This window comes from Chrysochloris asiatica, unplaced genomic scaffold (genome assembly GCF_000296735.1).
Source record: "Chrysochloris asiatica unplaced genomic scaffold, ChrAsi1.0 scaffold00130, whole genome shotgun sequence".
In the NCBI taxonomy this organism is placed as follows: domain Eukaryota; kingdom Metazoa; phylum Chordata; class Mammalia; order Afrosoricida; family Chrysochloridae; genus Chrysochloris; species Chrysochloris asiatica.
In genome coordinates, this window is record NW_006408648.1 from 1185076 (window position 1) to 1195980 (window position 10905).

The following is a 10905-nucleotide window of genomic DNA, read 5'->3' on the forward strand; positions in this document are numbered from 1 at the left end:
TGTTTTGTAGCTCATCTGAAACCTTTCCACCATGGGTGACCCTGCTGGTTATTTAAAACACCGGTGGCATAGCCCTCAGAATCACAGCAACTCAAATCACCACAGCACGACAGACAGACATCATTGAATGATATAGAAAGCATCAAAAGAAGATGGAAGGAATACAAAGAGTCACTATACTAAAAAGAAATGGTTGCCACTTGGCCATTTTAAGAAGTAGCATATGATCAAGAGCCAATGATCTTGAAGGAAGAAGTCCAAGGTGTATAGAAGGCATTGGCAAAGAACAAGGTTCTGGTAATTGATGGATTACAAACTGAAATATTTCAACAAACTGATGCAGCATTGGAGGCACTCATTCATCTGTACCAAGAAAAATGGTAGACAACTACCTGGCCAACTGATTGGAAGAGATCCATGTTAGTGCACATTCCGAAGAGAGGTGACCTAACAGAATGCGGAAATCATAGGGACCATATCGTTAATATTGCATGCAATTAAAATTTTGCTAAAGATATTTTAAAATAAGCAGCAACCATATTGACAAAGAACTTCCAATGGTTCAAACCAGATTCAGAAGAGGACATGGACCAAGGAAGGGATATCATTACTGACGTCAGATGGATTTTTGCTGAAAGCAGAGAATACCACAAAGATGTTTGTTTACCTGTGATTTATTGACTATGCAAAGACTTTCGATTGAGTGGATCATGACAAACTATGGACAACAATGCAGAGAATGCATATTCTGGAACACTTAATTAATCTCATGAGGAAGCTACCCAGACCAAGAGGCAGCTGTTCAAATAGAACAAGGGAACACCGAATGGTTTAAAATTAGGAAAGGTGTGCACCAGGTTTGTATTCTTTCATTGTATTTATTCAATCTATATGTGAGCAAGTAATCTGAGAAACCAGATTATATGAAGAAAAATGTGATATTAGGATTGGAGGAAGATTTACTTTTTAACAACCTGCAATATACAGATGATACAACCTTGCTTTCTGAAAGTGAAGAGCATTTAAAATACTGATGAAGATCAAAGACCATTGGGCTGCACCTCAATATAAAGAAAACAAAAATCCTCACCACTGGACAAATAAACAACATCCATATAAATGGAGAAAACGTTGAAATTGTCAAAGATTTCATTTTGCTCAGATCAACCATCAACAGTCATGGAAGCAGCAGTCAAGAAATCAAATGATATATTGCATTAGGCAAATTTGCTGCACAAGACCTCTTTAAAGTGTTGAAGAATAAACATGTCAGTTTGAGGACTAAGGTGTGCCTAATCCAACCAATGGTATTTTCAATAACCTTAAATGCATGTGACTTTGGACAGTGAATAAGGAAGACGGTAAAAGAACACATGCATTTGAGTTATGGTGTTGAAGGAGAATATTAAAAGTACCATGGACTGCCAAAAGAACAAACTAATGCAAGTTGAAAGAAGTACAGCCCGAATGCTCCTTGGAAGCCATGATGGCCAAGCTTTGTCTCAGATACTTCAGACATATTATCAGAACGGACCAGTCCCTGGAGAAGGATATCTTGTTTGGTAAAGTGGAAGGACAGAGAAAAAGAGGAAGACCCCCAATGAGATGAACTGGCAGAGTGGCAGCAGCAATGGGCTCAAACGGAGCAATGATTATGAGGTTGGAGAAGGACCGGGCAGTGTTTTGTTCTGACTCGACAGCACCTAACAACAACAACAACAACAATATATATTCTGACATCATTATCTACTTTCTGATTCCACCTATACCCTTCTCACCTGCCCTTCCCTGCCCTCCTTCCAGTCTTATTCCTCCAATCTGAGGCCAGCGAGCAGCTAGCTCAGAGTTAACAGAAAGGTTTTTTTTTTTTTTTTTTCCAGCCAGAGAACCAAGTTAATCAATAATAAGATGGGCTAGATACCCTCCTTAAGTAGGTATACCTTTATAACCTGTAAGCCACATTTTCCAAACAGTTTCTTTTTATCCTGAAATACTTCATTTGGAAGCATTTCACGAAATTTCATGGAATTGGTATTTTCTTTCATCTCATTCTGTCTTTTCGGCTGAAGGTCAGTCCATTGTCCTAAAAAATGAGTAACATAAAAGTGTGCCTTAATTTTCTGCTAGAAATGGAAGATTCGTAAATAAATGTGGTGAAACAAACTTTAAGAAATGTGGAGGAAGAGATTATCCAGTTTAAAATGCATGTCTCACGTATCTTAGGACATGCAAGGAGAATATTATAAGATAAAATAGGGGGATAATAAATTAGTTCTTAGATGTTTGGAATTATGATGTCAATAACTCTCCCTCTCCCCCATCAATGATCGATGTTATAAAGATGATACAGAATTGTGTTACTCATTCACAATGCTTGTATTTCTACCCAGGATGCTTATCAATAAAAAGAGACAAACAAAAGAAAATAGTAAGGAATGATGGAAAATAGTATGACATGTATTTGACACTGAAAGGTTTTTAACAAGTATCTCAGTTGATCATTACAATGCTACCACTGACATAACTAACACAATTTTACAAATAAGAAAAGTAAAACTCAGAGATGTTAAATGACTTGCCCAATATCATATAACTAGTTGTTGCTATTATCATTCTTAAGTGCAATTAAGTCAGTTCCAACCCATAGTGACCCGACCCTGTATAGGGTTTCCGAGGAGCGATTGGTGACCTTGAACCACAGACCTTGCCGTTCAAATGAATTTGCAGTCCAGCGCATTAGCCCACAGTACCACACCAGGACTCCCTTATTATCTGAATGATGGGGCTCAATTTTATCACAGAAAGTGAGTGATAAATCCAGAGAAATTTGCCAGAGGGCAAAGTTGTAAATCTGAGAAAGGAGAGGAGCTCCAAAGTCAGGGAACTTCAAAGGCAGAGACTATGCATTAGGTTTGGAGAGCAATAACTCACTTTTATAAAGTGTAATATTGGAATAGTTCACTTAAGTTCCACAAACATGTACTGAGCAACTCTTACATGGCTGGCACTGGACTGAACACTGAGAACCCAAACATTCACAACCTCTTGCCATCAGATGTGCTCACCAGGCAGGATTAAAAGAGCAACGTTGAAGACAGCTGATGTCTAATTTCTAGTGTAAAAGTATTCTTGTTGTGATGGATTTTTGATGTTCCCTATAGCAATCATTCATTTCAAAATGATCCATTTTGTTAATGAAGATCTTAATCAGGTTAAGAAAAGGTGAGCCCGTTCCTCTAAAATACTGCTGTGGAATACAGCTTGCTTGTTGTTGTTGTTGTTGTTAAATGCCGTCAAGTCGGTTCCGACCCATAGCTACCCTGTACAGGGTTTCCAAGGGTGTAAATCCTTACGGGAGTAGAAAGCCTCATCTTTTTCCCACAGAGCAGCTGGTAGTTTCGAACTGCTGACCTTAAGGTTCACAACCCAATTCATAACCACTACGCTAGCAGAGCTCCTTTAGTCATCCACAATCAAAAGTGCCATCTTGTGTTGCAACAGGGGATTTACATGATTCTAGATTGTCATGAGCTGGGAGAATGGGTCAACTTTTTGAATGCAGAGTCCTAGGGTGGTGCTGTAGGATAAAGCACTGGACCGCAAGGCCAGTATGAAGTACAAGGTCAGTGGTTCAAACCCATCAGCTGCTCCACGGAAACTTTATACAGGATTGCTATGAGCTAGAACCGACTCAACGGCACTTAACAACAACAACAAAGTTAAAGTACGGAGTCCTGGTGTGGTGCTGTAGGAAAAACACTGGACTGCTAACTACAAGGTTGCCAGTTCAAACCCACCAGTTGCTTCCTGGAATCTATTCAATGACACTTAATAGCAATAACTTAAAATACAGTAATCAACGTTTCTTTGTTTCCTGTTAGCCTGAGGAGTATCCATGTCTGTTTAAATGTGGTGCTGTAGGGTAAGCACAGGACTGCTAACCGCAAGGTTGGCAGTTCAAACCTAATAGCTTTTCCTTGGAAACCCTATACAAGGTTGATATAATTTGCTATGATTCAGAACCAACTGGACGGCACACAACAACATTTTAAAAACTAAATGAGAAAGTATCAATGCTATCCACTCTGTGCACAGGGTAGATAGGAACAGGCAACTTAGACATTAGCTACCTAAAATGAGGGGGCAATATAGGCATGAAGTGACTAGCTTACAAGGTTTCAAGAGGGAGTTTAGCATAAGAGTGTGGGGGGAAAGAAAGAGTCCCCACTGAATAGCTGTCATCTTGTCTAGACGGGTCTGGTGAAAAGAGATGGGGTAAGATTTGTAAGATTCAATAGTGAATAACTGTTATCATGACTAATCGTGACTATCACAATTATAAAGGTAGAAGTTTTGTAACAAAAAAAGGGGAGAGGTTTATCTTACAGTCCAGAAACAGAGGACCCTAGGACCATCAAGAGAGGAACAGGAACACACAAGCAGAATGCAGGACCTTATCCAGAGAAGCAGCAGCGCCAGAGATGGAGGCAGAGATGGAGGCATGGAAAGGGGGAGTGCCTGAGGACTCTAGATTCATGGACTAAGAAGAGAAGGACTAAGAGCTGGTGGCCAGGAGCAGACTTGCAGAATGTGCCCTTTGGAGATGTAAATTATTATATACGCCTGAGTGGGTTTTTTGTTTGTGTGTTTTTTAAAAAGCTAAAGTGGATAGAGAAAAATACTGTTAACTGATGGTACATGGAGGGGATTATAATCAATGTAATGAAACAAGGTATATGATTTGTTGAATGTAAAACTGATGATATGCCCTGTAAACTTTCACTCAATCCACAATAAAAACCTTAAAAACAAAAACTAAATGAGAATCATAATTTTGGATCTCATTCTTGTGTATTGCTATTTTGTCCATGATTTTGGATCCTGGGCTTTCCATGGAGTGTGAACGCCACATTTATTGCAGACTTTTATACTTCACTTTGGTCCTGGTTTAGCGCTGTGGGCTAATGTGATAAGACTGCAAAGTCGTTTGAACCACAAGGTCGGTGGTTCAAGCTCACCAGCTGCTCCTTGGAAAACTATACAGGGCTGCTACGGGTTGTAAACGACTCAACAGCATTTAACAACAACAACACATACTTCACTTTGGAGTCCTGGTGTGGCACTGTAGGATAAGCAGTTCAAACCCACCAGCCACTCCTTGCGTTGGGAAACCTATACAGAGTCTCTGTGAGTCTGAACCAACAACAATCCCTTACATTGACCATTTCTGCCTGAGTGATTTTTACAAGCACACGGTGAAAATAAGTGTCCTTTAAAATACTGCATCTGAATTTTTGTACCGCCTATAAAATCTATTCTCCACATTACAACCTTTCTAAAACACAAGTCTGATCTTACCTTGTTTTTGCTTAAGATCCTTCAAGACTCCCCATATTTTTCCAAGTAAATTTCTGAAATCCTTCATGTGATTTATAAGGTTTATTATATATCCTAGGCCTCAACTACAGTCTTATTTCTCAAAACTTTCATTACCTGGCTAATTTCTACTTATTCTTAATTTATGATATTTATGATACCTCCTGAGAAGCCAAGTATGGGCTAGGTTTATTATATTTATAAGGTTTATTATATATTCTAGACCTCAACTACAATCTTATTTCTTGAAACTTTCATTGCCTGGCTAACTTCTACTTATTCTTAATTTATGACATTTATGACACCTCGAGATGCTAAGTGTAGGCTAGGCACCTCTCTTATGTGTTCACAAATGATTTTGACCCTCCTCAACCATAAAAAGATGGCCTGTTAATCAGTCTTTTTAATTAGACTTTGACCATGGAACATGTCTTATCTTGTTTATCACTGTACAGTGCTTATCACTAGCACATTGCTTGGCAGACAGCATGGGTACAACACACAGTTGTCGAATAAATCAATGCAATGAACCTCTCTATACTTCTATCTCCCAGGATGGCAATAGAAAAGGTATGATTTCTTAGTTGGAATCCTGGTGTGGCACTGTAGGATAAGCACTGGACTGCTAATCCCAAGGTCGGATGTTTAAACTCACCAACTGCTGCTTGGAAACCCTATACGGGGTCTCTATGAGTCAGAATCAATGCAGTGGCTCTTAACAACAACAACAACAACAATAATTTCTTAATTAGCAGTAGGGCTATGTTGAAAGGATATCTCTAGTCTCAGACTCCCACAGTCATCGTAATGGGTTTGTCAGGGAACGAGTACCCAATAAGTAAGGTAAACACCAGGAATCTTGTGCTTACCTTGTTTACTGGATATTCTGTCCCTGTCAGGGATTGTAAATTTGAAAAGAGGCTTTGATGCTGTAGGAAGGTGTTGTGGGGTTAGGTGACAAACAGATGCCAGTCATACCAAGGAGAATTTTTGATGTAGTGAAAAAAATGTAAAACTGTTCACTACAGAGTAGTAAGTAAGCACAAATAAACACTTGCTTATTGGGTAATCTGATACTGGGTTTAACTCCACTGAGTGGGTTATATTTGAGTATGCTGCACTGTACCAATGAATTATTTACTTTGGTGATAGTGGAGGTGGTGGTTATGTGCCATCACATCGGTTCCAACTCACAATGACCTTGTATTTTCCAAGGCTGTAAATCTTTACAGGAGCAGAAAGCCTCATCTTTCTCCTGTGGAATAGCTGGTAGATTCAAACTGCTTACCTTGTGGTTAGCAACCCAACTCATAACCCACTACACTACCAGGGCTCCTTATTTACTTTGGTAGGAAAGTTCAAAGTAAGTAACTTTAGCGTTTCTAATGCTGTCATCAACAAATAAATGCAACAAAACTCAAGAGAACATCAGTCAGGTAGATGGATTTGAATGTTCTTCCTATGCAATTAGGGACATACTCACGCTCATCCCTTAAAGGCCTGGGCTTGAATTCTTTAAGGCTTTCAATGTAATTGTTTCTTCAACACTCCATGCCATCATAAGTAAATCCAATCTAGTGGTGGTGACTTTTGTTTTTTACTAATAAACAACCCTGATAGTAGATAAAGAGCCAAAATGGTTCAGAGTTGTTTATGGCCTAACAGAAAACCACAGTAGTTTTTCCTCTCTCATCTCCCATTCTATCTCTTACCCACACACATATATGCACACCCATACTCAAAAGAAGGAACACTTAGGAGAGCTGAGTTTTCAAACTTTAAAAAATACTCACCTAACAAACTCCAAAGATCTTGTTCCTTTTTATTGGCCATTTCCTCCTGAACTTCCCACAGCATACCTTCAATGTTCATGACCACCTCAATGAGGTCGTCAGCATGAGTTCCTTCAATCTCTAATGTTGCCTTTCCTGGAACAATTATCTCGGAGATGGAGACTCTTGAGCTTTTCTGAAGCTGAGACAACCTGTCATGTTCCTTTTTTCCAAGGTAAAGGATGTGACTATTCTCAATGATGTGGTACTTCTGGAGGGTCAGCATCCTGTGGATCCACTCTTGGGCCTCACACATCTCTTCTTTGTTGGATCCCATTAGACTGATGAAAGGAGAGTTAGCTTTGAGCCCCTTTTTTGTTTTCTCTTCTCTAGTTCCCTGGAAAACTGGAACAATTATAAGCAACAACAGAAGACAGCTTTTAAAACAGTGTCAAAGAAAACACCTTAACCACTGTTTACCCTGAGTCTATTGTCACCACTGTCAGCAATTGTTGGATGCCTTAGAGTCTGTTCAGACTAATAATGATCCTGTATAGGGTTTCCAAGGGTGCTGGTGGGTTTGAATTGTCGATCTTGTGGTTAGCAGTCCAGTGCTTATCCTACAAGTGCCACACTCTAGCTCAGTAAAACCCCAATTAAATGCCTATTTCTTAGATGAGGAAATCTAAATGTGTAAACATGTAATTTACAGTTTCCCTGGGAACACTGTGTTTAGCTTGCGAGGCTTTGGCTTTATCCTTTCTTGCCTATGCTGTGTTGGCATCTGTCAGTTCGCAGAAGAGTTTACCTGGGACCTCACCCTGGATGAGGTTCCTATTATTTCCTGATGAATAGAATTTTCCTTAAATTCTTACTGCTACTCTCGGTTAAACTGAAATATCTCTGGAAGTCAAAGAGTTTAAAGAATGAAGATTCTTAAAAAACAACAAAAGAAACAACTTTTTTTTTTTTTTTTTCCTGGTGAAAGAAACAATATGTTTATTGTTTAAAAATTGGAAAACTATCAAAGTATAATGAAAAGAATAACCCATAATTCCAATTCCACTAACTGGGATTCTTTCTTATATTTTATCTGTGGGGGAGAGGACATTTTTGGATCTGCAGACATTTTCCCACTTCTACAACGAGCATTTGAGGCTTGGCTGTTGCCACTGCTGCTGCTATTGCTGGATATAATAGATCCCAGCAAAGATGGAAATGGGACCTGATTCCAATCTATGGACATGTATCCCCTCCACTAAAAGAAGAATTTCTGAGGTACTAAGGTGGTTACTTGACTCCTGGTGTGGCGCTGTAGGATCAGCACTGGACAGCAAGCCATAAGGTTGACAGCTCAAACCCACAGGTTGCTCGTTGGAAACGCTATACAGGGTCACTACGAGTCGGAAACGACTCCACGGCACTTAACAACAACAAGGTGGCTACTTAAGATTTGACAATGGCAAGACTTTGTCTCTCGTATTTCGGACATATCATCAGGAAGGACCATCCCTGGAAAAGGACATTATGCGAGCAGTCGCCGCCGCCGCCGCCGCTGGACTGAGGACCCGGAGACGCGAGCGGACGAGGTGTATTCCATAGAAAAGTCTCCAAACATCCCTGCCCTATTGACTCTGAGTTGTCAGGGGACTCAGGCTTATGAGGAGGTTCTGCCACACAAAACAGTGTCTAGTGAAGATGACAAGAAAGAGAGGAAAGGATCGTAAAAAGAAACTAAAATACTATAGAAAATCATGAGATCTATTCGATCTTTTGCCAATGATGACCGCCATGTTATGGTGAAACATTCAACAATTTACCCATCACCAGAGGAACTTGAAGCTGTTCAGAATATGGTGTCTACTGTTGAGTGTGCTCTTAAACATGTCTCAGATTGGCTGGATGAAACAACAGAGGGTGAGACAGAAGTGAAGAAAGATGAGGCTGTAGAAAACTATTCCAAGGATCAAGGTGGGCGTACATTGTGTGGTGTAATGAGGATTGGTCTGGTTGCAAAAGGCTTGCTGATTAAAGATGATATGGACTTGGAGCTGGTTTTAATGTGCAAAGATAAACCCACAGAATCCCTGTTAAATACAGTCAAAGATAATCTTCCTATTCAGATTCAGAAACTCACAGAAGAGAAATATCAAGTGGAACAATGTGTAAATGAGGCATCTATTATAATTCAGAATACAAAGGAACCCACCCTAACTTTGAAGGTGATACTTACTTCCCCTCTAATTAGGGACGAATTGGAGAAAAAGGATGGAGAAAATGTTGCAATGAAAGATCCTCCGGACTTATTGGACAGGCAGAAATGCCTGAATGCCTTGGCGTCTCTTCGACATGCCAAATGGTTTCAGGTAAGGGCAAACGGATTAAAGTCATGTGTAATTGTCCTCCGCATTCTTCGAGATTTGTGCAACAGAGTCCCCACATGGGCACCATTAAAAGGATGGCCACTAGAGCTTATAGGTGAAAAGTCTATAGGTACTTGTAATAGACCTTTGGGCGCTGGGGAGGCCTTGAGACGAGTAATGGAGTGTTTGGCATCTGGAATACTACTTCCTGGAGGTCCTGGTCTTCATGATCCTTGTGAGCGTGACCCAACAGATGCTCTGAGCTATATGACCATTCAGCAAAAAGAAGATATTACCCACAGTGCACAGCATGCACTCAGACTATCAGCCTTTGGCCAGATTTATAAAGTGCTGGAGATGGACCCTCTTCCATCCAGTAAGCCTTTCCAGAAATATTCCTGGTCAGTTACTGATAAAGAAGGTGCTGGGTCTTCAGCTCTAAAGAGGCCATTTGAGGATGGATTGGGGGATGATAAAGATCCCAACAAGAAAATGAAACGTAATTTAAGGAAAATTCTGGACAGTAAAGCAATAGACCTTATGAATGCACTAATGAGGCTAAATCAGATCAGGCCTGGCCTTCAGTACAAGCTCTTATCTCAGTCTGGTCCTGTTCATGCCCCCGTTTTCACAATGTCTGTGGATGTGGATGCCACAACATATGAAGCCTCAGGACCATCCAAGAAAACAGCAAAACTTCACGTAGCAGTGAAGGTATTGCAGGCAATGGGATACCCAACAGGCTTTGATGCAGATATTGAATGTATGAGTTCCGATGAAAAATCAGATAATGAAGGCAAAAATGAAACGATGTCTTCAAACTCAAGCAATAATACTGGAAATTCTACAACTGAAACCTCCAGTACCTTAGAGGTAAGAACTCAGGGCCCAATCCTTACAATAAGTGGCAAAAATCCTGTAATGGAGTTTAATGAAAAAAGAAGAGGTCTTAAGTATGAACTCATCTCGGAGACTGGTGGAAGCCATGACAAACGTTTTGTAATGGAGGTAGAAGTAGATGGACAGAAATTCCGAGGTGCAGGTCCAAATAAGAAAGTGGCAAAGGCAAGTGCAGCATTAGCTGCTCTCAAGAAACTATTTTCTGGACCCAATGCAGCAAATAATAAGAAAAAGAAGATTATCCCTCAGGCAAAGGGTGTTGTGAATACAGCTGTGTCCGCAGCAGTCCAGGCTGTTCGGGGCAGAGGAAGAGGAACTCTAACAAGGGGAGCTTTTGTTGGGGCCACAGCTGCTCCTGGCTACATAGCTCCAGGCTATGGAACACCATATGGTTACAGCACAGCTGCCCCTGCCTATGGTTTACCCAAGAGAATGGTTCTGTTGCCCGTTATGAAATTCCCAACATATCCTGTTCCCCACTACTCATTCTTTTA

General features: G+C 40.4%; 2 protein-coding genes across 2 annotated transcripts in view; one reads left to right on the plus strand and one right to left on the minus strand.

The window, feature by feature from the left end:
- The window catches only part of PARP9 (poly (ADP-ribose) polymerase family, member 9), a 66109-nt gene that overhangs the window by 22554 nt on the left and 32650 nt on the right, over window positions 1-10905 (minus strand). The window contains exons 9-10 of the mRNA XM_006869422.1: window positions 7170-7537; window positions 1941-2083 (exon numbers count right to left, since the gene is read on the minus strand). Of these exons, the coding sequence (XP_006869484.1) occupies window positions 1941-2083; window positions 7170-7537 (511 nt within the window). The remainder of the gene's footprint in view (window positions 1-1940; window positions 2084-7169; window positions 7538-10905) is intronic.
- LOC102832149 (spermatid perinuclear RNA-binding protein-like) lies at window positions 8903-10897 on the plus strand (the record flags this gene model as incomplete). The annotated part of the gene is made up of 1 exon (XM_006869356.1): window positions 8903-10897. A coding segment is annotated over exon 1 (1995 nt), but the record flags the coding sequence as incomplete, so codon positions are not given.